The 26,904-nt window shown below is 47.6% G+C and overlaps 1 protein-coding gene across 1 annotated transcript in view; it reads right to left on the bottom strand.

Moving 5' to 3' along the window:
* The window catches only part of UBASH3B (ubiquitin associated and SH3 domain containing B), a 151,970-nt gene extending 125,505 nt beyond the window's left edge, over positions 1 to 26,465 (bottom strand). The window contains exon 1 of the mRNA XM_040258235.1: positions 25,949 to 26,465. Coding sequence (XP_040114169.1) covers positions 25,949 to 26,109 — 161 coding nt within the window. The 5' untranslated portion in view covers positions 26,110 to 26,465. The remainder of the gene's footprint in view (positions 1 to 25,948) is intronic.
* Positions 26,466 to 26,904: the final 439 nt, after the last annotated feature.

Here is a 26,904-nt window from a genome sequence, read left to right as displayed (position 1 = left end):
ACATCCTGGAATGTGAAGTCAAGTGGGCCTTAGAAAGCATCACTACAAACAAAGCTAGTGGAGGTGATGGAATTCCAGTGGAGCTATTTCAAATCCTGAAAGATGATGCTGTGAAAGTGCTGCACTCAATATACCAGCAAATTTGGAAAACTCAGCAGTGGCCACAGGACTGGAAAAGGTCAGTTTTCATTCCAATTCCAAAGAAGGGCAATGCCAAAGAATGCTCAAACTACTGCACAATTGCACTCATCTCACATGCTAGTAAAGTAATGCTCAAAATTCTCCAAGCCAGGCTTCAACAATATGTGAACCGTAAACTTCCTGATGTTCAAGCTGGTTTTAGAAAAGGCAGAGGAACCAGAGATCAAATGGCCAACATCCACTGGATCATGGAAAAAGCAAGAAAGTTCCAGAAAAACATCTATTTCTGCTTTATTGACTATGCCAAAGCCTTTGACTGTGTGGATCACTATAAACTGTGGAAAATTCTGAAAGAGATGGGAATACCAGACCACCTGACCTGCCTCTTGAGAAATCTGTATGCAGGTCAGGAAGCAACAGTTAGAACTGGACATGGAACAACAACTGGTGCCAAATAGGAAAAGGAGTGCATGAAGGCTGTATATTGTCACCCTGCTTATTTAACTTATAGGCAGAGTACATCATGAGAAACGCTGGGCTGGAAGAAACACAAGCTGGAATCAAGATTGCCGGGAGAAATATCAATAACCTCAGTTATGCAGATGACACCACCTTTATGGCAGCAAGTGAAGAGGAACTAAAAAGCCTCTTGATGAAAGTGAAAGAGGAGAGTGAAAAAGTTGGCTTAAAGCTCAACATTCAGAAAACAAAGATCATGGCATCCGGTCCCATCACTTTGTGGCAAATAGATGGGGAAACAGTGGAAACAGTGTCAGACTTTATTTTTTCGGGCTCCAAAATCACTGCAGATGGTGACTGCAGCCATGAAATTCAAAGACGCTTACTCCTTGGAAGAAAAGTTATGACCAACCTAGCCAGCATATTCAAAAGCAGAGACATTACTTTGCAGACTAAGGTCCATCTAGTCAAGGCTATGGTTTTCCAGTGGTCATGTATGGATGTGAGAGTTGGACTGTGAAGAAGGCTGAGTGCCGAAGAATTGATGCTTTTGAACTGTGGTGTTGGAGAAGACTCTTGAGAGTCCCTTGGACTGCAAGGAGATCCAACCAGTCCATTCTGAAGGAGATCAACCCTGGGATTTCTTTGGAGGGACTGATGCTGAAGCTGAAACTCCAGTACTTTGGCCACCTCATGCGAAGAGTTGACTCATTGGAAAAGACTGTGATGCTGGGAGGGATTGGGGGCAGGAGGAGAAGGGGACGACAGAGGATGAGATGGCTGGATGGCATCACTGACTCGGTGGACGTGAGTCTGAGTGAACTCCTGGAGTTGGTGATGAACAGGGAGGCCTGGCGTGCTGCAATTCATGAGGTTGCAAAGAGTCGGACACGACTGAGTGATGGAACTATCTCCCTAGCACCCAGCACAGGGCATAAGAATAACAAATGTTAATAAATGAATGAATGAACTGAGTTCCTGCCATGTACTTGGTACCACGCAAAGTGCTAGAGAAATAAAAAACCAGGGCACTATCACCGCAAGGAGATACAGTCTAACCTGGGAGACTAATGTAAACCAACCATGATGATGTGATAGGAAAAGCACTCTCACAGAGATGTGGGTTGGGGCACATCTAATGTGCTGAGGCACACACACACACATTCTGCTTTGATATGAGAGTAGACAGGTGGGTGGAGGAATGAGAAACAGGTTGATACAATCTTTTGATAAACTGTCACAAAAGAGCGTATACTTGAAGAGACTGCATACAATTGCACCTTAGAGAAAAATGCACCCAAGAAGACATCTGTTGATTTGTCAATTCATTAACAAATTTGAGCAAGACCCAGCGGTTTCGAAAATGCAGGAACTTAAGTGGTCAGTGAGAGCTGAGTGGTCAAAGAGAGAGGAAGGTTGGGGGAGAAAAGGGTCAAGAAAGGCAGTAGCCAGGGAGTGATCAACTCCTGACTGACACTGATACCCAGAAACACTGAAGGGAAAGAAACAAAAGTCATTTCAATAGTGGCGCAATGCTGGACTGTTGCTGTCTTGGAACTCAAGAAATGAAATCTTCAAAGGGCTGTTAGGTGAGGTAGAAAGGCATAAGGCTTTGAAGTCAGATGAATTCTGGGATGTTGCTGCAGTCAGTTACCAGTTGGATAATTTTTAAAAATTAATCTGTCTCACTTTCCTCACTTGTAAAATGGAAATACTACTTACAAATCTCCTCTGGATTAAACAAAGAGTAAAGTAAACAACAAACAGTAGGTTCACAACAGATGTAAGTGTCACCAGTTATCTGTCTCTTTGTCCCTAAGAAACTCCAGAGGGACTTCCCTGGTGGTCCAGGGATTAAGAACCTGCCTTCCAATGCAGGGAACGCAGGTTCAATCCCTGGTCAGGGATCTTAATCCCACATGCTGCAGGGCAACATAGCCTTCAAGGGCAATCACTGAGCCTGAGTGCCCTTGAGCCCTTGTACCACAATTAGAGAAAGCAAAGACCCAGCGCAACCCCAAAAAATAATTTTAAAAAGCAGCAGCAGTTCCAAATATTCTACAATTCCAAGATGGGCCACTGAAAGCTTGGAGGAAGCACGGCAGCAGCACAATGAACCTCTTTGATGATTATCTGTTGCCTCCATACCTCCCTCCTTCCTAATCTCAGGGATTCAGAAGGTCAGGAAGCCCAACCTCTTAGTCTCTGGGGCCCATGGATCTACACAGTGCTTGGCTTATGGGAGGTCCTTGAAACGCAATTGCACAGATGTGCAAAGTGGACGCCGACCGTCTTAACCATAGTCACAAGACAGATGGACAGTGGAGTCAGTTCTAGAACTCTGACCTCACAGTCCACTGATTTTTTGCGACGACTTGGTGTCAGACCAAACAGAACAAAGACTCTGATCTCATCCAGGGGCGTACGCATTCCTTTCCAAATGTGCACCAAACGGGAATTGCCACCCAACGCAGAGCATCCCATGTCCCCACCCTCCCTCTCAGCAGCGGCATCCACACTTTTGCATGGAGAAGCAGACACAACACTCGAAACGGCTCTTAAAACACTTTCCTGCTATGTGGTCTATAAACACAGGAAACGGCAGCTGGCTGGGTTGCGGGTAACATTTATTTGCCAGTCAGGGTGCTAGAGCTCTGTGTGTGAGTTTCACGCAGTGATCCAGGAATGAAAATAAACCAGTAAAGCAGAAACTGAGGTGTCTTGATTGTGGTTCTAATGGAAAAACTCAGGTTGGGAACCCAGCTCTGCCATTTAAATGCATGTTAGATAACCTTCTGAGCTCCCATTTTCTCATTTGTCAACAGGTTTATTAATAATAGGCTTTCAGTGAAGAGTGACTTAGTGTTTGCAGGAGCTGAGGCTAGTGACTGGCACATAAAGGAGGATTAAAAATGGTATTTACCATCATGTTCCTTGCTGTTTATCCAAAGCAGTTGAAAACTCTGTCCACATAGAAATCTGCACACAGAGGTTTACAGCAGTTTAGTCATAATTGCCAAAGACTGGAAGCCACCAAGATATTCTTTGTTAAGTAAGTGGATAAATAAACTGTGGTACATCCAGGCAATGGAATGTTATTCAGGGCTAAAGGGAATGAAGCCATGAAGACATAACAGAACATTAAATACATGCACGCATACATGTTCAGTCATACCTGACTCTTTTGCGACCCCAAGAACTATAGCCTGCCAGGCTCCTCTTCCCACGTAATTTTTCAGGCAAGAATACTGGAGCGGGTTGTCATTTCCTCATCCAGGAGATCTTTCCCACCCAGGAATCGAACCTGTGTCTCCTGCATCCTACGTTGGCAGGGGGATTCTTTTACCACGTCGCCACCTGGGAAGCCCTCACTAAACACATGTTAGTAAGTGTAAGAGAGGCCAATCTGAAAAGGCTGCATATTGTCTGATTCCAACCAGACATTACGGAAAAGGCAAAGCTATGGAGACAGCAAAAGATCAGAGGTTTCCAGAGGCTGCAGGGGACGGAGAGATAGATAAGCAGCAAGCGGATCACAGAGGATTTTTAGGGCAGTAAAAATCCTCTGCAGGATACTACAATGATGGACAGTTGCCTTTAGACATTTCTCCAAACCCGTAGAACATTCAACACCAAGAGTGAACCTGAAGGCAGACTACAAGCTTTGGGCGATTATGATGTGTTAATGCAGGTTCATCAACTGTAACAAATGTCCCACTCTGGTGAGTGACGTTGATTGGGGGGAGGTTGCGCATTGCAGGGACAGTGAGCAGATGGGAAATCTCTGTTCCTTCAATTTTTTGTATTTATTTTTATTTATGTTTGTACTCGGCTGAGCCGGGTCTTAGTTGTGGCACTTGGGATCTTCAATCTTCATTGCAGCATACGAGATCTCTAGTTGCGGCGTGTGGGAGCTAGTTCCCCGACCAGGAATTGAATCTGGGCCCCCTGCACTGGGAGCAGAGTCTCAGCCACTGGACCACCAGGGAAGTCGCTCTTCCTCTTGATTTTACTATGAACCTAAAACCACTCTAAAAAAAGCTTAAGAAAAGTGTATGTAATTCCAACACTTTTGAGGACCTAATACAATATTCACTTGACAATATCCAGAGCTTTGGAAGAACTAAGGACCTTCCAAGTAGAGATATTCTCTTGCTCCTGTGTGATTCCTCCAAAACACCATTCATATCTCTGCATTTCTAGGCAGAGATTTCGTAGCAGAGTGCAACATACTTATTTGATGACTTCTTCTTCATTATCAGATTGGAAGCACCAAGGTAGCCCGAGGTCATTTCTGGCACCATGCAGGCCCAATAAATGTGTGTTGAAACACACACACACACACACACACACACACACATACACACAAGCACAAACAACCCTATTAAAAGAAAATCAGTGGAAGGAGGAGAGGAATCCCGAACCCTTGACATATGGCTCTAAAACAGTGCTTCAGTATTCTGCAGGAGTTTAGCAGTGAGCTGAGAAAGGCTAACGGGACATGATAGCACTTCCTCCTTTATCATAACCTTCTTTTTCTTTTAAAGAAGCAAACTCCCTCTGCAACAGAAGCAATTCCAGAGCGAAGAGGACCAAACAAGGAAACAGTCTTGGATTCTTCAGCAAAAAAGTGTTGCAATATACATTCTCTCCATCACCAGAAACTGCAGTGCAAACAGGAAGAGGATCAGCCTTTCTGGAATTTTCTCTTGTAAGGAGTGAAAGGCTGAGCTAAAGCTATTCCATTTACTGCTGAAAACTCCAGTCTCCCAAATCTAAGAAACTCAAAGCCACTTCCTTTCCTTTCTCCCCAGCTTAACAGTTCTTTCTCTTTTTTCTTACAGCCGCTGTTCTGCCCTGGTGAGATTACACTGGACTCATCTGCCGTGTCCTTCACTGCATCTTGCTTGCTACTGCTTTTCTCAGCCTCTGCCTACCTCCGCATCCCAAAATGCCCATCAGTGGGTACCACTTGCCCAGCAAGTGAGTGTCAAGGCTCACCCCCCTGAGGTCTGTGCTCCACTCCCTCAGTTCATCAATGCATGTTCCTTCAGTCCTGTTGTGAGGATAAGCCATGCTTAACTAACCCTGGAGGGACTGCTCCAAAAGATGATGCCTGGGAGTCGGATGCTCAGAGGATCCCAGAGACTTCACATCAAGACACTTTAAAGACAGCAGGCTTAGAAGGAAGGTCTATACACCCCTGCTGTGGGATTCCTCCAACCGCTTTCCTCCACCTTGGCTGTTCAATACCTCGGGGAGTCAGTGAGGTGCCTCTGGGGTCCTTCTATCTTCATGCTCTTGGTTCTGGGACCACCCTGTTACACTCTTTAATAGCTTTGTGTGTATTTCATTTCCGTGAGCTTCATTATTTTTTCATATTTTAAATAGGAGAAGCTATCTGTTAACTGCTAGAGCTGTGAAGAGAATCACACATGTGAAAGTACCCATCCAGAAGCTTATAAAGGACCCCTTGGATTCCATACTCTTCCCAACAGACCTCAGATCCCATGCAGGTCCACCTCACCCGCCAGGAACTTTAGATCCATTCTTAACACCAACTTAGAAGGTTTGAGTCCTTCTGAGGAGGCTGATATGGAAGCTTATTTACAATCAATCCCAACCAGAGACAGAAGGCACTCCCTTGGGTGGCAGAACATACCAGACCTGGGTCCCTGGTTTGCAAAAGTTGTTTTCTTGGTGAATTTAAATCAGCGCCTCCCCCTGCTCCTGCCAGCAACTCTAGCCACCCACTGAAGTCCCCAACACAAGCACCCTCTTTTCACATGACAGCCCTCCAGAAATCTTCCCTCCTTCACTATCTTATCACATTATATCAAAGTCATCTGCTTGAGTCTGTCCTCCCCAAGAGCTCGGGAGCCCTTTGTGGTCAGGACTAGGGTCTTACCCATCTTTTAATCTTCAGCATCCAGCACAAATCCCGGATGCCCAGCATAAAGTCATCACTCAGTAAATTCTTGTTGAATTAATAGCATTTACTTTCTGCCCTGTCTCAGCATCTTCCTTATCCCTTCAGGTCTTCTTCAGACTAAGTATATTTAGCCCCCACGCTACCTGCTTCCCAGGCCAACCCAGACAGCCACGGCGACTGACTCCTAGATATATAAGAGATAAACAACATGGTCCTAATGTATATATGGTACAGGGAACTATATTCGATATCCTGGGACAAACCATCATAGAAAAGAATATAGCAATAAAAAAGAATGTACATGTGTGCATAACTGAGTCACTCTGCTGTATGGCAGAAATTAACACAACACTGTAAATCAGCTATATGTCAATAAAAACCAAATTCAAAAAGAAAAACAGCGGCTTGTTCGCCAGCCTGCAATAGAGGGAAAGGAGACATAAATAAGAAATTCACTGAGATTTCCCCTTATCCTCCACATCGTTCCAAGCCCGCTGTCTAGCAAACAGTAGCCTTCCTTGTTTGCTCAAGGTCCCCAGAGAGTCATTCCCTTCTAAAGTCTTCACCGGTCACATATGAGATTGGCTATCTTGCTGAACTGGCTTTACTGGTGTCCAGTCGCTCTGTTTCTGCCCCATGTCCCCTCCCTACTGGCCAGCAGGGCGGGCAGCCGCAGCCCTAAGAGGACAACCATACCTGCCACCTCCCTGCCAAGCCTTGATGGATGAAGTGACATCGAGGTTGCTGCTTGAAGCAGCCAGACAGCAAAGGGGGTACGGCTGTCTGTCCAGCCATCAGTTGTGAGCCTGTGATCTCACCTTCCGAGGGAGATAAGAACTTCAAATGTTCTGATGAGCAGAGTAGCCGCAGGTCTGCATGAGGTCTGAAGTTCCTACAAGGCTCCTCCTGATGGATCGATTGATTCTCCAGGCCTACTTACAAGCGGACACCTCTGGCATCCCCTGCCATCCTCCCCACCCTGCTGACATGTCAGGGGTCATCTCAATGAGGGGAGCTGCTCTGCGGAGTTGGGAAGCCAGGAAGAAGGCAGGAGAGGTTAGGAGAAGAGCCATTCCACATTCCTCAGCAAGCTCCTTCTTCTCCCTGAGAACTTCACCCAGTGGAACAAAGGTTATTTAAATTATCCCAATGAAGATGCTGGGGAGCAAAATTGGAAACGGACTTTCACCAAAAATTTAGGTCGGCTTATTACCTTACTCCTGGAGTCCCCTCATGCCCCCCACACGACACCCTGACTCCAGAGTTCAGGTAGCACTAGTGGCAAAGAATCTGCTTGCAATGCAGTAGACACAAGAGACTTGGGTTCAATCCCTGGGTCCAGAAGATCCCCTGGAGGAGGAAGTAACAACTGACACCAGTATTCTTGCCTGGAGAATCCCACAGACCAGGGAGTATGGTGGGCTGGCTACAGTCTATGGGGTCGCAAAGAGGTGGACACAACTGAGTGACTGTGCACGTTGGTTGGTTGGTTTATTAACTTACCCCTGGAGTATCCTTGTGCCTCCTATACTACACGGCCTTTGGCTCTAGAGCTACTGATCTTAACCAATGTACCTACCATTTACTATGCACTCTTTTCTATGTATTATTATACATGTATAACAACTCCTTGAGGCAGGTCTCATTATCCCCACTTAATAAATGAGAAATAATAAATGAGGCTTAGAGGAGTGTAGTAACCTGCTCAGAGTGCAGTAGGAATTCAAATGTATGTTGCTTTGACCACAAACTCAAGTACAAAGCAAACCACTCTGCACTCTGTCCGAGCAGCCCTGCTGGGGGGCCACAGGAATAGGAGCAGGCTTCCTGTTTCCACTTGGAGGTTCAGTTGGCAGCAGCCTGTGGTGGCTGGGAGAGGTGGATGTCAAGTAATCGCAATTCCTGAGAACAATCCTGTCTTCTCAATTTGGAACCAAGATGAATAGTACGCGCACACACACACACACAGACACAGACACAGACACAGACACACACACACACACACACACACACACTTTCAGAAAGGGTGATAACAGCATTGCAACTCCAGATCACATTTCTACAGAGTCAACCACATTGCAGTTACTTGGGGCCCCAACCAAACCAAGGGGCAAGGCAGGTTGCCCTCTCGACCCTAGTTTTGTGTAATCTACCAATGGCACACTGCTTCTTTGGATCTCGTTTCCTCCTGCAATTTATTGACTTCTACTATACATCAGTTACATGTCAATTCTGTGGGGGCTGGTTAAGAAATCACACTAAGTCAGACTGCCTGGAGTTTTGATCCAAGTTAAGTTCTACCACTTGCTAGTTGTATGATCTCGGGCAACTTTAAAAACAAAACAAAAAAAAAACCCTCTGTGCCTGAGTTTTCTCATCTGTAACAAGGGAATAATAATAGCTCCCATCTCATAGGGCTGTTATAAGGAATAAACAAAATAACCCATGCGTCATCTGTTTAAAATGTTGTCTGTACACAGCAGGCCTTCCCTGATGGCTCAGTGGTAAAGAATCCACCTCTCAATGCAGGAGACAAGACTTTGATCCCTGAACTGGGAAGATTCCCTGGAGAAGGAAATGGCAACCCACTCCAGCATACTTGCCTGGAAAATCCCATGGATAGAGGAGCCTGGTAGGCTACAGTCAATGGGGTCACAAAAGAGTTGGACACAACTTAGTGACTAAACAATGATAACACAAATGTGCACAGTAGGCACTCAGCAAAAGTTAGCTATAAATATTTGGTGCATGGACTGGGAACAGTGAGGGTGATGAGACAGCAGATGAGGAGTGAACAATAGTGACTGCAAGTGAGGAGAGCCAAGCAGACCTCTGCTCTGTGGGAAACAGCATGAACTAAGGACACACGCAAAGTGCTTACACATGTGCACGCCATGGTAGATAAAGATGCTCATGTCCTCATCTCCAGACCTTGCACAGCAAACAGGACTTCACAGGAGAAGAAGCCAAGGACCTTGAGCTGGAAAGATGTACTCGTAATGGTCTTTGTAAGGGAAAGAGAGAGGGAGAAAGAGACCGATGGGAGATATGATGACAGAAGCACAAGTTGGGGTGATGCATTTTGAAAACGGGGGAAGTGGCCACTAGCCAAGGAATGCAGGTGGATCTAGAAGCTGGAAACATCCAGAAACATTCTCTCCTAGAGCTTCCAGAAAGAATGCATCTCTCTTGAGATCTTGAGCTGAGCCCATACTGCCCTGTCGGGACTTCTGCTGTCCGCACTTTAAGAGAATAAATTTGTGTTGTTTTAAGCCATTGAACTTGTTAAAGCAGCAATAGGAAACTACTATACATGTCTTTGGTGACATGTGCTTTACTTCACAAAATCCCTCATTTTCACAAAAGACACTTTCTAACTCATTACGATTCATGTCCCTGCTTCCTAAAAAAGATCAAGTAAAAACTCAAGTTTCCAGAAGGAAGTGTTTACTTCGACGGAACCGGCCTCTCAAAGGGCTTCTCAGGTTCCCCATTGTGAATTAGCTTCTCTGGGAGAATGGAGCTTGGTTAGTGAAGATTAGAACAACCTACCAGAAGTCACACAAAACCAACAGGTCACAGACTTTCTGGAAAAGCCTCAAAGTACCAGGACCCAACCATTGATAACAAATAGTAGTATCGCTTTACATGTGCCTGCCTTTTTGTGGTTTTTATTACATTTATATACATTGCTTTATTTTGATTCATCCAACGTATAAAAATAATCTGTTCGAAAACCACATTCTCGGGACTTCCCTGGTGGTCTGGTGGTTAAGACTCCAGGCTGCCAATGCAGGGGGTGTGGGTTTGATCCTTGGCTGGGCAACTAAGATCCCTCATGCCTCGAGGTATGGCCAAAAGGTACAAAAAAAATACTAATAATTAAAAGCCACATTCTCAGAAAGTAACAGATTCAGAATGTGAGCCAGATCTGCTGTCTCTAAAGCCAATTTTCTTTCCCCCAGAGAAGAATACCCCCCATGGGTGGGTGACTGAAACAACAAAGGATCACCTCCAACACCCACAATGCTCCTCGTGTGACTTCCTCATCCACCCACTCCACCCTGCATCTCAGAGGTCACCATGCCGACTGGCCTCTCCACAGATCAGCTTCCTCTTCTACGGGCTGAGATGCACACAAAAGTCAGGAAGAAGAAGGGGCGTGCAAGGGAAAGAAAAAAAACCAACACAATATATGAAAAGGCTAATCCGGACAGCAGACCAACCCGTTCCTTCAGAAAACAGAGCCAAAACCTTGTCAGAAATTGATTTCTTAGAGGCAGAGCCTGGACTCAGAGAGGTAAGGAAACCGTGGTCAGACAGAGAGGCCTCAGCTCTGCTTTGGCCACAAGCCAGATATGGGTCTTGAAAAAGTCACTTCATTTGACACTATGTAAAACGTGGGAGCCGAAATAGATAATCTTTACTAGCAATTCCAACTAGACACTTCTGAGCTTCTGCCTCTGTAGGTTTTTTTTACAAGTAGAAATACTCTATTTTGTAAGAGGTATTCGAGTCATTCTCAACCAAAGTCAGGAACTTTATCTGAGCTTCTTCACTCTGATGCAAAACCTTTCTTCTGTCATAGGTGACTCTCAAGTCAGGAGCAAATGATTGCTACTATGCAGCTAAATATTAGGAACTGTCTCAGTTATGAATAATAACTAACATTTCTTGAGCACCTGTCTCTATCTACATCTTTCACAAAGGATATTGTTTATCTTCCTTCCTCAGCATCCTTTTGTAACTCATGAAGAACCATCACTCAATAAATCACCTAAATTTAAAAACTACAGGGACTCCCCTGGTGGTCCAGGAGCTAAGACTCGGCACTCCCCATGCAGGGAGCCCAGGGTTTTATCCCTGGTCAGGGAACTAGATCCCACATGCCTCAACTAAAACTCCACATGCCACAATGAAGATTGAAGATCCCGTGTGCTACATCTAAGACCTGGTACAGCGAAATAAATATATGTTTTTAATTAAAAAAATAAAACTGTATATTGTGCTTACATCTTCTGGGTCTGTCAGCTCTTAGAAATTCAATTCCCAGAAACATACAACCTACCATGAAAAATACAACTCCTTTTTGGGGGAGTAAATCTATTTTATCCAACCTTGATTCAAGTTCCCTCCTCCCCATTCAAGATCTTCTGCTATTTCCTCCTCCACCTTCTTTCCTCTATCATTTCCTTCTAAATCACCCATCAACCATCCAGATTCCACACCTCCCTACTCACCTCCAGGTTGGTGTACAACAGACACCAACTTGAGTTGGTGTACTTGAGTACAGACAGACCCAAGTATGCAGAACAATTTGCAAGGACTTAGAAGACTGGAGAAAACCTTGTCTCGAGGACACAGAGGATGGTCCAGCCCCTGACCAACAGCCACCTCCTGAATCTTGAGGTCTTAAAGACAGAGCATGGATCCCCAGCATTCCTCGACATGAGCTCTTCCTGATGGAGAGGTGGTGGCGGCAGTGACTTACCAGAGAGAGGAAATGATAGAAAATGAGCTTAGCACATGGCAGGCTGAGATCTCAGCTTCTTGAGATATAAAACAGGAGGAACTGAGACAGTTTCTCAGTGCTTTATCCACGGTGCTTAATGCATTGCCTGCACATAGCAAGGATGGGGAAAGATTTGTTGAATTGAGAAAAGAAGGGTCAGGACTTCCATGGTGGTGCAGAGGATGGGAATCCACCTGCCAATGCAGGAGACATGGGTTCGATCCCTGGTCTGGGAAGATTCCACATGCTGCAGAGCAACTAAGCTTGTGCGCCACAACTACTGAGCCTGTGTGCTGCAATGACTGAGGCCTGATCACCTAGAGCCTGTGCTCCACAAAAAAAGAAGCCACTGCAATGAGAAACCCACGCGCCACAACGAAGATAGTCCCTGCTCACTGAAACTAGAGAAAACCCTCACAAAGCAACGAAGACCTAGAGCAGCCAATTGATGAGTAAATGAAGGGTCACACCAGCAAGGATAATCAGGTTACTTCAGCCTGGTCTCCAGTGAGAACAAGTAAGTTCCGCAGTCATATGAATGGGGCTGAAGCTTGGTACTGAGGTAGGGATGGGAGGAGGGGAGGTAGAATCTACAAGTGGAACTTAGCAGTGGGGGAATTCTAAAGGGCAGATGATTCTTACATCAGAAATCCCAGATCATCTGTCTCTTCAGTCAGCTCTGTCAGCGGTCTCAGTTTCAGAGAACAGATTCCAGCTCTCTGTGGAAAGAGCTGTCAAAAGAGCTAGGCAGCATCTCAGGGTCCTGGTCGTGGAGTCTGGGGAAGCTGAAGGGAATTACCAGACCCCCTACAGAGAGTTTTAGAAACCTCTGAGAACATCTCATGCACAACCCACTGCATTCACTTCCAATGATTTTTACTCACTTTGGAAACACAAAGGGAAAGAAACATCTGGTTGACCTAAATCTTTTATGTGAAATTCTCTTTCCTTATCTTCTTCCAGGACATCTTTTTTTTTTCTGCCCCTTGAACCATGCCTCTTAGACTCCTTCACCTGTTTTTTTCTTTCCTCGACCCAAAAATTGGTGCCCCAGAATTCTACCCATGGGGGTTTATTTCTTTCCTTTTCTTTTTGTTTTTAATTGAAGGATAATTACTTTACAATATTGTGTTGGTTTCTGCCATACATCAACACGAATCAGCCAGAGGTATACATATGTCCCCTCCCTAGTAAACCTCCCTCCCACCCCACTTTCCCTTTTTTTATACCTTTCCCTTTTACCCTGCCTGGTTCATTACACCTATTCCCACACCTTCTACTATCATAAATATCCAAATTTAGCCGTAACCATTCCTCTGAGCTCCAGAGTCCCATCTCCAGCTGCATCTGTACCCGTATGTCTGTAATACCTAAAACATGTCTCAAGTCAAATTCGTTGCCTCATCCTCTAAACCAGGGGTCCCCAACCTTCAGGACCTAATGCCTGATGATCTAAGGTAGAGCTGATATAAGAATAATAGAAATAAAGTGCAAAATAAATGTAATGTGCTTGAATCGTCCCAAAATCATCCCTCCTCCCTATTCATGGAAAAATGAACTCATGTCTTCCATGAAACTGGTCCCTGGTGCCAAAAGGTTGTGGACCCCTGCTCTTTATCTATCTTCCATATGTTCTATCTCAATTCATAACGTTTCCACCTCTCTGGTTTCCCAAGCCGGAAATCCTGAGCTACATTTATGCTCCCCTACTCTTTACACCCCACAGATCATAAATCCTGTCACTTCAATTTCAAGAACCTGTCTAGCATCTGGCTCTTAATGTATTTTAATCCAAGTCCTATTACAACCACCTTCTAACTGGCTTCCATGGCTAGTTTTCCTCTGCACCATTCCACTTTATACTGACTTCTCTGCCTTCAAATGTTATTTCCCATAATCTCTAGGAAACAATCAGGCTCCAATAATTTGTCCACGTGCATCTCTCATGACTTCTTTTCTATCTCCTTTTCATCAGTCTGCAGCCCCCATGTGCCTTACGCTCTGAATTTCAGGCTGTTCTCTCTCAGAATGCTCTTCCCTCTTTTGTACCTAAAGAATCTCTATTCATTCTTTAAGTTCTGCCTTAATTGTCACCTCCTCTGCTTTCCTCGACCTTCTCAAGTTACACTAATTGTTTTCTGTGTGGTCCCACAGAGCTTCTTTCCAAACCTCTAACATGGCACTAATTGCATTATTAAATCATGTTTATGGTTTATATGGGCTTCCCAGGTGGTGCTAGTGGTAAAGAACCTGCCTGCCAATGCAGGAGGCATAAGAGACATGGGTTCGACCCCTGGGTCGAAAAGATCCCTTGGTGGAGGGCATGGCAACCCACTCCAGTATTCTTGCCTGGAAAATCCCATGGACAGAAGAGTCTGGTGGGCCACAGTCCATGGGGTTGCAAAGAGTCGGACACCACTGAGTGACCGAGCAGCACAGCAGAAGCAACACAAATGCCCAATGGAAGAATGAATAAAAGAATGCCAGATATAAAGCTGGGCTCAACTAATGGGCCAACTGTTTCCTTTCATAGTCAGGATTTTTTCTTTTCCTTCTAAGCTAAACAGCAACAAGTTACTCACTTAGCTAGGGGAAGAGGGTGGTAGCAAGATGACAGCAAATTTAAATTAAAATCTGCCTCTATCTTCATTTGCAGTGTAATATGAAATCATTTGAACTGTCTGCTGATCTCCCTGACTCCGACCTCTCAAACCAAAGCAAAGCATTGCTCCCTTCTTATTTGTCCTTTAAATTTACTTCGAGGCCCCCTTGTCTGGTTATATCACATGCTCCTTGTCTCACTTAGATAGTGCATCTACCATTTACATCACATTTTCGACATCTTATCATAATTTTCTATCTTCCACACTAGATCGTCAGTCCCCTGGGGGCAAAGATTACATCTAATTATCTTTGTACTCCCACTTCTCTTATAATAGGCTATAAGAGTTGCCCATAAATACACTCTGAAATATCTTTGTGTGTGTGTGTGTGTGTGTGTATATATTTAAATGGCTTTACTAGGAATTTTTCATGAAGATAAATACATATACTTTTTTTTTCTTAGTCTTGTTTTTCAAAGATTTAAATTGTCAAGATATAAGAGGTCCCCAAGATAACTGTGCAGAAGTGGCTGAAGACCTTGGACAAAGCGCATCATCAGTGATGGAAAGATGATGCTCTCTACCCTGTTTACTTAACAAGGTGAAGGCTTGAGGGAGAAGAGATGAAAGAGAGAGGATAAGAGAGACAAAAAGAGGCGGGGAGGGGGAGAAGGAAGCAAAGGGAAGGGAAGTCAGCTGTTCTGTGGCTGAACTAGTTCTCCAGGGCGGGGGAAATCTGATTAGGCAGAAAGAGGAGAAAGGAAGGGCATGCAGGCAATTCAAGGACAGGTTGATGAAGAAAGGAGATAGCAGATGCCTGGGGTTCAGAAATCCAGCAACCCTGTGCGGTTCTGTATGTGTTTGCCTGTATTTAAAGGGACTGTACACAGAAGCAGCCATTGGAGGAAGGTATCTTTCCTTCTTTCTGTGCTTCCTGCCCAAGAGAAGAGAATAAACATTTAGAGAGCAAACGCTCACAGTAAATATTTCTGAATGGGGCACCGTCGACCTGGAAGCAGGATTCTAAACAATCCTGCTACCTGATTCCAGAGAAGGTTTATCCAGCAAAAGCTGGAAAGAAATCAGAAACATTTGGCTGCCTCTGGCCATCTGTGTGCTCAGCCTCCCCTTGGCATGCTCTGGACTGCTGTGAGCTGTGATGCTGGTGTTTCTCTCAGCTTCCCACTGTGGGTGGCAAAAGCTGGTCCTAGTGGAGTTCATTGCCACGCATGCTTTCTGTACAAGGATGTTTATGTTTCCACTGGGGCAACAGAACACAATGGGAATTGTTGCAAAAACAGCTGCTGATGTCCCTTTAATTAAAAAGGTGCCAAGGAGCAATTTCTTTCCCCCCGGGGGCTGAACTCAAGGCACTAACCTTCTCTCTCATTTCACCAGCATTTTGATTGTATTTTGCAAGAATTTGCACATTTTATCAATTTAAAAATTATACTAATGCATACTAGTGAGATGACTCCCCACCACTGTAATTGCCTCATTTCTTTCTTTCCACTTATTTACTCTTTAGAATATAATAGTCCTAAAGAGTTTCCTTGAAAAGGAGAAGAACTTGACCATATAGCACTGGGGAAAGTACAACAAAGCAAAACGAAACAGAGAAGCCAAACCTCCAGAACAGAAAAGCACACAGGAGGCAGTGAAAACATCCTTGGGTGGAATGAAAACACTGTCCACATCACCCCTGAGTCACCAGAACTTGGATCTGAGGGGTGGTTGACCTTAGCCCCTTTTACAGGTGGGAACACTGAGGCCGAGGGAAGGAAAAGGATGTATGTGAGTCCAAAGAGCCAACAAGTGAGAGCAGAGGGAGAGCCCAAAGCCAGGGTCTGAAAGAAAGGTACACAGAGCTTGCTTTCATTGTGCATGACTCTTGTACCCTGTGGGGTGTGAACTGAACCCAGCGCCTGTCAGTTATCTGCAGAGGATTATTCACCCAGGTGGAGGAAAGGCCACCTGCTCCTCAGAGAGTCACCAGAGAGCGTCTGCAGCCAGCTAGAGCCAGCGGCTGACTTCAGAGTGCTAGGTGGCAGAACTTGGCATTCATCTTTTCCTGCACAAAATTTAATGGGATGCTGTGCGCACAGTAGGGGCTAGACAATTTCTGGATGTCCATCTGAGGCTCCTCACCATAAGCCTCAACCTCTTAAGCAGCAGGTGGCAAAGAACCTGATAGCAAAGTCACCAGGAAAACGGGAAGTTAGCAAGAGGGACCAGCAAGAACAACACCTATCATAGCTTGAGCTCCTGACAGAAGATCCAGAGCACTCAGGCCGCTGCCGCATCTATCCTTCCATCCTCCAGGGAAGAGAAAACCCAGAGATTCTCCCATAAGCCTCGAGAAAACCTCCACTGGCACCCAGAGAACTTCGCAATGAAGGAGCCATTCTTCAGTGTGCTTTTTTTTTTTTCTCTCCAAGGCTGGAGTCTGATTCCGTTTGAGATGAATCAGAGGATAACCATATGGCCCTCCTTCAAATCCCCAGCCTGGCCACTTATTGGAGTCAGCAGTTTGGGTGGCCCTGGCTCTGCTCAGGTCTGCTTCCACTTGGCCGGCAGCCCTGGGGCGCTCTGCAAAGACAAGATGCTGAGGAAGGTGGCTATCCACACTGAAGACTTCATGGCCACAGCTCAGGGAGGAGCAGAGAGATGTAAAAGTGGGGGGCAACTGGGAACCCCAAGACAAAGGGAATCATGCAGAATGAAATCACCACCAGAGCAGGAGTCACTCTCCTTCCTCACTGAGGCGTTACAGGCACTCCCCAAAGATTCAGCAACCTTAACCCTCACAAGGGTCCTTCCTTCAAGGTAAGCACAGTTGTGGTTGCAGACAAAGAATGTCACCTGCCATATCAGTAGACAAAGGCTGCTACAGCCATCAAGCCAACAGATACTGCAGCTACCCCCAACGGTGCACCGAGGGGACTCAGGATGGAGAAAGGCCAGATGCTAGCCCCAGAGAGCTGAGGTGCACATCAAAGGAATGATTTCAGTGAGCCCCGATTCTTGCGTCTTCCCATACATAGAAAAGCACTTCATTCATTAACTTGAGATGTCTGATTTTCTTTAATTTGTAGCGATCTCTTAATGTTCCATGGCTCAGACAGTAAGCAGGTCTTCGGTAAGCTGTAAGACAGTATTGCAGGTCTTCTGCCTGCAACGCAGAAGACCCAGTTTTGATCCCTGGGTCAGGAAGAACCCCTGGAGAAGGGCATGGCAACCCACTACAGTATTCTTGCCTGGAGAATTCCATGGACAGAGGAGGCTACGGTTCATGGGATCGCAAAGAGTCAGACACAACTGAGCGACTAACACTTTCACTGCCATTTGATGTTCGTGTTACCTGGTTTTTTGCTGCAAAATTCCTTTGTATCCTGAGTGTTCCCTTACCTCTTCAACGAGGTCCACCAGAGATATCTGAGAGGCTGCCTCCTGGGCTTGAGTTCTCAGCAAGCCCCACCTCGAAAAACATACCTCTCAACTTCTGGCTGTACTTTTTTTTTTTTTGCTATAATTCATGTGGGATCTTAGTTCCCCGACCAGAGAGTGAACCCATACTCCCTGAAGCGGAAGTGCCCAGTCTTCACCACTGGACCATCAGGGAAGTCTCATGCATGTTTTTCCAGTCAACACCGTCAACAGTATAAAGACAGAGAATTGAGGCTGAGTGTTCTTCAACCAAGGTCACCGGCAGAGAAGAGGCGGAGCTGGACTTCAAACCCAGGTGGTGCCAACAGCTGTCATGAGTGAGACCCTCGAAGAGTGGGGTCTCTTCGGTTCCTGGCTGCCCAAGAAGAGGGACCCCCCCTCACACACATCCGCACCAGATGCCTGTAGGGATGGGGGTGGTGCTGAGCTCTGCCACCACCGCAGTTGGCAGGAGGAGAGCTGGCGGGTGACAGGGCTCCCTTAGTTTCTTGCCTCTGAAAAGCAAAGCCCTTAGCTCTGAGCATTCTGATCCACTCAGTGAAAAGCAGTTTGCGGTCACCAAGGGCAGGGTACTGACAAAAACCACAGGATAGAGTCATGAGGTAGGGTTCTCTTCACTCTCTGGGCCACTTAATCTACTGAACCTCAGTTTTCTCATGAAATTATCAATGTCTGAAACTAAATAGCGATTATGTGTACAAATCAGCTTTGTAATCTCTTTGTTGTCGTTGTTAGTCACTAAGTTGTGTCTGACTCTTTGTGACCGTGGGATGCAGCATGCCAGCTTCCCTGTCCTTCCCTATCTTCTGAAGTTTGCTCAAATTCATGTCTATTGTGTTGATGATGCTATCTAACCATCTGTTACCCTCTTCTCCTTTTGCCTGTAGCCCACCCAGCTCCTCTGTCTAGTGGAATTCTCCAGGCAAGAATACTAGAGTGGGTAGCCATTCTCTTCTCCAGGGGAATCTTCCCGATCCAGGGATTAAACTTGGGTCTCTTGCATTGCAGGCGATTCTTTACTGTCTGAGCCACCAAGGAAGCCCCTTGAAATCTCTAAAGTGGTCTAAAAACGGAAAGTAGTTTTAGGGCATAATAGGGAATTTTCACAGACGCTGGGTGCAAGGGATTATAATTACATTACCAGCCCATCTGAATATATAAGACCTATTCAGCAAAAAAAGAGACAAACTATTGTTACATGCAACATGGATGAGTCTCAAAAACATCAGGAGAGAAGCCAGAAGTAGGCATTGTATGATTCCAGTTATATGCAAGTCTAGAAAATGTAGACTAATATCCAGTGACACAAAGCAGGTTGGTGGCTGGTGGCTGCCCAGGGATAAGGGTGGAAAAGAAATTGACCAATGAGGACACGAGGAAACTTACAGGAGTGAAGGATACAAGCTGTCTTGAAGAGGTGAGAAGAGGTGATTATATGGGTATATTCATTCACCTGTCAAAACTGATCAATCTTTAACCAAGTTTAGCTTATTATACATAAATTAGACCTCAGTAAATTTTAAAAAGAATGCATGCTTCCTTTGAAGCCAAATCCTCTGGGTCCGTGCTCCCCAACTTTTTTGGCACTGGGGACCAGTTTCATAAAAGACGATTTTTTCACACACGGAGGGAGGGGCAGGAGGCTGGTTTCAGGAGGATTCCATGCATTACATTTAATGTGCATTTTATTTCTTAATCTAATGCCGCTGCTCACCTGACAGGAGGTACCAGTCCACATGGCCCAGAGGTTGGGGACCCCTGCTCTGGGTAGTATGGGAAGTTCACTGGACTTGCAGTTCCTAGCCTAAGGCTGTCACAGCAACGAACCAGATACAGACTAAGTCCCTCTAAGCCTCAAGTCTCCTCATCGTTAAAATGAAGCTTTTCTCAAGGTCAAGAGGGATGCTGAGAGCACAGGAGAGCAATTTTCACCCACAAAGTAACATACAAATGCAAGGGAGTCGTGCGTGGGAACACGGTAACTGTAGGTGGAGTAGAGACTTTCTTGCCCGTCTAGCTCTAAGATCCCTTCACTCCAAGGGGGCCCTGATTGGTCTCCTCATTCTGCCCAAGGTCCCTGGGAAAGCAGCTGCAGCCCCCACCCAGAACTGACCATGATTCAGAGATGCTGGGCTTCCTAGCTGGCTCAGTGGATAAAGAATCTGCCTGCCAATGCAGGAGACATAAGAAATATGGTTCGATCCCTGGGTTGGGAAGATTCCCCTGGAGGAGGGCATGGCAACCCACTCCAGTATTCTTGCCTGGAGAATCCCATGGATAGAGGCGCCTGGGGGGCTACAGTCCATGGGGTTGCAAACAGATGGACACAGAGTGAAGCAACTGAGCACACGTGCGCGCAGAGATGCTGAGCTGACCAAGTACTTTCAGGGGATCCAATGTCCAGCAGCAGGTAAGCTGGAGAAGGCCAGAGAAACTGGATACTTGAATTCATTGGTTCTGGAAGATGCGTCTCAATTCCTTGTGTCACCAGCTCAGAACTGCTTTTATCTTTGGGCAGTGAAGCGTAGCTAACGCAGCTGACTATCCAAAGTCAAAGGCGCTTAGTCTAGCTCTTTCCTTCTGCCACTGTCCTGCTCTTTAGCTGGGCGTTGTTCAAACAGCAATAACTGAACTACACATGTAAATCCTTGCTGGAGACCCCAACCACCATCAAACCTCTTCCCTTTTCTTTCAATCCAACACAATAATACAACAACCCTATCTACCTGGTCCAGATTCTATTTTTAACTTTTCTAAGTCCCTTCCTGCCCATCAGCTTGTCTGGTCTTCACAAAGCCTTATTTTGAGTTACACCAAACAGGGATTGCTATGCACAGCAGATGATCGGGATACTGAGTGAAAGGGATGCCACAGAAGACCTAAATTCTCCAAGTGTCGGTCAGAAGCTAGGCTAGGACTCAGGGCATCAGACCCTGGCCTTAGTGTTCTTTTGTAAGATTCTATTTCTCGATCATTAGAGAATCCATGTGCTCTAGACAAAGCATTAGCCGCAGGCAGCCCCAAATAAACGGAACCAAGACAAAAGACCAGAGTGGTATCAGTGGTGGTTGTTTAGTCACTCAGTTGTGCCCAACTCTTGCGACCCCATGGACTGCAGCCCACCAGGTTCCTCTGTTCATGGAATTCTCCAAGCAAGAATACTGGAGTGGGTTGCCCTTTCCTTCTCCAGGAGTTCTTCCCGATCCAGGTATTGAACCCACATCTCCTGCACTGCAGGTGGATTCTTTACCAATTGAGGGGGCCTCCTCAAATTCACTTGTGGGGTGATGTTTCCCAGAGTTGGCCTCCAGCTGCAGAGAAGAAAAAGAGCCTCACTGTCCCCCAGAACCACAGAAACCAAGTAGGGAATGCAAAGCAACACTCCGAGGGGGTGAGTAGGGGGAGGGATAAATGGGAAGATGGGACTGCCATATACACACGACTATATATAAAACAGGTAACTAATGGGACTCTGATGTATGGTGCAGGGAACTCTTGGGAGCTCTGGGATGTCCTATGTGGGAGGGGATAGATTTCTATGTTTGCATGGCTGTACGCTTGAGGCTGGCACAACATTGTAAATCAACTATACTCCAATAAAAAAAAATAAAGATACAAAAGACAAAAACAAATCATAAAAGCAACATTCCATCAGAATTCCTCCTGCCTTCTTGGGTGATACAATCGGCCCTGTCCTGGCCTCAGGCCTTCCCAGCACACACATACTCTTCCTTTTCCTTCCAACCAAGCTTACTCCAGTCTTGACAAAGCTGGGACTTTATTTTTAGAACTTTGGGGAAAAGGAGGAGCTAAGCACATAGAAAGAAAAAGGAAGGAATAGGTCACTTTGGCCCCTTGAAATCTTCCTTCCTCAGGGTTCCCTGACACCTCCTCGCATTGTGGTTGCATTTGTGTATGTGTGCGTGCGCGCGTGCCCGCGCCTTAAAAATGACCACTTCTCAATCCTTCCTCACACTGTGGGGTTCTTCTACAGCAGCGTCTAAGTTGGACCAAAGGTCACAGGGTTGGACTGGAAAAAACCTAACACAGCTCCAGGGGTATAATGAGCTGGAGAACCATACCCCGAGGTCACCCTGCTTGCTCAGCACTGCTCTCAGTCCAGCACTTAACAAGCAAGCATTAATTAATCCTGTTCCCCTAAGAGGAAGCCAGCCAGGCCCTGAGGGCTTGGGTGACTTAGTCAAGACCAGAGCGCAACACAGGCTGGCAGGGGACCTGGGCTTTGCTGGTGTGGGAGCTCCCTGCAGCCCACCCAGAGCCCAGTGGAAGGGCCCTTCTTGCTGCTGCACAAGACCAGACACAGTCACACCCAGAGGGGAAACCAGAGCCGCCAGCCCTGGCTGCCACCGTTCCCTCCAAAGGGCCAAGTTCCAGCCGTCGGTCTCATCTCTTCATGAAGCATCACCGAAGCCAGTTCTTCCTGAACCCAAGGAACCGCCAGCTGCTCTCTCCCGCTTGCCATTTCATCACGCTCCAGGCTTAGGGCTAAGAAAGAGGCTGCTGCTGCTGCTACTGCTAAGTCGCTTCAGTTGTGTCCGACTCTGTGCGACCCCACAGATGGCAGCCTAAGCAAAGTCTGATACCCTTGCTCCCTTTGTTCACAGAGCTCCAAGATGAAGCTCCAAGTCTGCTCTCTGGAATCTCAGATGGCCCCGGGGAAAGATCCTCTTCTTACTGACCTGATTAAGTTATGAAGAGGAAGGCTGACCACATCAGCCTCCCCCGGCTTATGTTTTAGAGATGTCAGCCCAAAAGGAATTGGACTAGATCACGTGATCACCAAGGGCTCTGACCCCTGAGACAGAGAATTTGAGGAGATGGAACAGTAAACCCACCTTCCTCCCCAGGATGTTTCATCATGACCCACTCTCACCTTTTCAGTAAAGAGAGGTGATGTTAGTAGAAACAGTAGCTCTGATAGGCTGAATAGGGGCTCCTCCCAAAATTTTCATGCCCTCATTCCTGGAAGCTGTGCATATTACTTTATGGTTAAAAAAGGGTTTTGCTGATAAGATTAAGTTAAGGATCTTGAAATGGGGAAGATTATCCTGAATTATCCGGGGAGGCTGTAAATGCAATCACAGAGTCTTCATGGGAAAGAGGCAGAGGGAGATTTGACAGAGAAAGAAAGGAAGGCACAGAGGCAGAGACTAGAGGAACGCTGCCACAAGCCAGACAATGCTGGCAGACCAGCAGCTACAAGAGGCAAGGGACAGCTTCTCCTTAGAACCTCCGGAGGGGGCTCAGTCCTGCCAACACCTTGAGTTCAGCCCAGAGATGCTTATTTAAGCCTTCTGGCCTCCTCCAAAACTGTCAGAGGATATATTTCTGCTTTTTTTTTTTTTTAACCACCCAGAGTGTGGTAATTGGTTACAACAGCCATGAAAGCTAATACAGTGCACGCTTAGTTGCTCAGTTGTGTCCGACCCTTGCAACCCCATAGACAGTAGCCTGCCAGGCTCCTCTGTCCATGGAATTCTGCAGGCTAGAATACCGGATTCAGCTGCCATTTCCTTCTGCAGGGGATCTTCCCAACCCAGGGATCAAACTCAGGTCTCCTGAGTTGCAGTCAGACTCTTTACCGACTGAGCTACGAGGGAACACTTAAGGATCACTCACTACGTACCAGACATCACCACTCTAAGTACTTTATCCACTTTAATTCACTACATCCTGGTCCTGGCTCTGGGACCTGGGATGAGCAGACACATGCCTGCTCTGAGCATGAATCCCAGATTCACTGCTCATGGTGGTGAGCCTAAGCAAGTTATGTGACCTCTCTAAAAAACAGCTTTCCCAGTTCATAAAAGGGCCACATAACCCTTCTCACTGGGCTGCTGAGAGGATAAAATGGATAATAAACATGAAGTGATTAGAACACCACAAAGTAAAGGCTAGTTGCCTTCTCAGGTGGCTTGGCAGTAACAAATCCGACTGCCGATGCAGGAGACACAGATGCAGGTTCAACCTCTCTGGATGAAGGAGGATCCCCTGGAGGAAGGCATGGCAACCCACTCCAGTATCCTTGCCTGGGAAATCCCATGGACAGAAGAGCCTGGAGGGCTACAATCCATGGGGGCGACAATAGTCAGAAACAACTTAGCGACTAAACACCACCAACAACAAATAAACGCTAGTTCTACGAGATCTCAAGGATTGAACAAGCCAAAATTAAACCATCATCCTAATCCATCAGGACATAGATGAGGCCTCTTGGATTTATCTATGTAGGAAAGACCCATCAGTGCAGGAAGGAATATGTCCTATTTAAACCACTTCGGAGAGCGAACGTGACAGTCTGAAGAATTCAGTTAAGTATTTCTTCCCTTAATTAAGCAATTTAGGTCCTGAATGCTGGCCTCATTTTAGAAAGGGCAAATGCTGGGGACTGCTCTATTTCTGCAGCTTCGACCCACAGACTTCCAACCCCTATCTCCCCTTCTTAAGGACAGCTATGCACATCCATCACACAGGAGGACCTGACTTGCAGTTTCCAAGCCTGGCACACCCCTGCAGAGCTCAGAGCATCTCCTCCCTGTAACTCTGGCATCAGGAACTGGAGCCCCAGTGATTGGAAGTCAGTGTGAGGCAGAACTGTAAGTCCATTTTATGGCCTTCCGACCATAGGGTACACCAACCTGTCCCAGCAGGTTAGGTGGAATGATAAAATCAGGAATAAGCTTTGATAAGAGATTACAGCCAAGTCAGTAAGAATAAAGGTTTGCCCAGAGGCCAAGTAAGGGAAACCTAGAGCTATCATGTGGGGAAAAAAAAAAAAAAAAGGGAAAAAAAAATACACTTTAATCAAGTTGGCCCTTTCCGATAAAGTTTGCCTAACTCCCTGTGCAGGTGATGTCATTCAAAGAAGCAAGGATCCCAGGCCTTGGGTCCCGGCCTAAGAAATCTGCATGCGAGGAATAAAGGGGGAAGAAGGACCTGACCACCCGGCTTTGGCATCCTTCCAGGCAGAGGTCCAGACTTGGGTGGCCAGCCTCCGAAAACTCCTAGGGCCACTGCTACCTTGCCCTGGCCTCTTACCAGCAGGCTGCCGGGCCGCCACCTGCGCGCTCTCAGCTCTGCCCTACCCCACCCTCCAGGAGGAAAAGGGATGAGAGAGAACGCACCCCCCCCCTTACTCTCAGGCACCCACAGACTCCTGCGCCGCCGTCACCACTGACGAGAGCCCAGGTCCCCTGGGGGCACTGCTTCCCCTTCTCATTCCAACCTCCCCATCAATGAACACGCAGCAACCTCTACGCTCCCGCTGCTCCTACTCTGGAGGGAGACAGAACCCAGAACGACATCCGGAGCCGAAAGCCGCAGCGGTGGGAGCGCCGGGCTCCCGGCCCCGCCGTCCGTCCCTGCCCTCTCCCGGTCAGCAGCTGCTCCTCCAGCCAGGCCGGCGTTCGGGATCCAGAGGGTGCCCGAAGCCTCTGTGGGGACCCGCCTCCCCCGGGGACTCGGCTCTAGGGACCTCAGGGAGCCCGGGGAGAGAACGGCTTAGCAACACCCGCGGAGGCCTGGCGCCTGCCACAGTCCCGGGGACTCGACCCCGGTGCCCTCGCCCGTAGGCATCCCGCGCCCTGGGACACGCCTCATCGTAGGCATGCCCAGCCAGCCCCTGGCCCAGCGCTCGGGCGCAGCGCCCTCCCCTGCACCCTCCTCCCGGAGGAGCCGAGTCCCGGGCCGCCCGCGCGCCCAGCCTGCCCCCAACAGGTCGTGGGCAGCGGGGAGCGCGCCTCCCGCCGGGCAAGGGAGGCGAGCCGGAGCGAAGCCGAGGGCTGGCCGCGTGGGGCGGGAGGGGTCGCCGGGGCAGCGAGCTCGGCCACTTACGCGCGGGCTCTGGGGAACCCCATGGACAGCAGTACGTCCAGCGCCGATCCATGCTTGATGGTCCCGGGGCGCTGCTGGCGGTTCCTCCGCGGGGTGACTTTGCTGTACAGCTCCTCTCTCGCAGCCATGCCGAGCGGGCTGGGGTGGCCGTACTGAGCCATGCTCAGCGGCCAGCCATCTCCCGGGAAGGCACCCGAGCCGGAGGGCCCAGGAGGGCGGAGGGCCGGCCCAGGGCAGGGGAGGGGGGCTCGGGGATCCGGAGCCGGGCGCAGGCGGAGGCGCAGGCGGCGCTCGGAGGTTCCCTGGTGTCGAGACTGACGCTTCCTGGTGAGGCCACCGGAGCCAAAACTGCGAGCCGCTTTCTGCCCGGCCGGCCGGCCGCCACTCGGGCCCTGGGGCCCCCTGCTAGGCGCCCGCAGCAGCCCTCTCTCCTCCGCCCCCTTCCTTCTGCGCTCCCAGCAGTCCGGGAATTTGCAATGAGTAATTTTTGAATGGATCAAAAAGGAAAAGGAGCTTTGTGGGCCGGCTCTGCCTCGCCTGTACCCGGGCCCCGCCCCTCTCTTAAAGCGGCAGCGCGGCCCGTGACTGCTCCCGGCTGGGCGCAGGCTGTAAAAGTCCAGGTGCTTCTGGGCAGAGAATTGGAACCAGCACCGCCTGGTTCAGGAGAGTCACTTCCAGCGCTCCAGCTTCTCCATGGCTTCCATCCGGAGCCCGTGGGGCCTCAAGACGCCAGATCAACCCATTTCAAGTTTCCTGTGGTTCTAGATGGCGTTATTAGTGGAAATTGGGCAAACTGATGGACGACATGAACGGACCAGAAGGCCAAGTCATAGCATCCAGATAACAGGTTTTGCTTCCTAGAGACGGTGCAAGACCCAGAGGATTGTTAATAGCAACTGGAGACCAAGTTCCCATCAGCTGGCCAAGGAATCACGCTGAAGACCTTTTGTGTTCTC

This window comes from Oryx dammah, unplaced genomic scaffold, assembly GCF_014754425.2.
Source record: "Oryx dammah isolate SB20612 unplaced genomic scaffold, SCBI_Odam_1.1 HiC_scaffold_17, whole genome shotgun sequence".
Classification (NCBI taxonomy): Eukaryota; Metazoa; Chordata; class Mammalia; order Artiodactyla; family Bovidae; genus Oryx; species Oryx dammah.
This window is presented reverse-complemented; position numbering and strand designations above follow the sequence as displayed.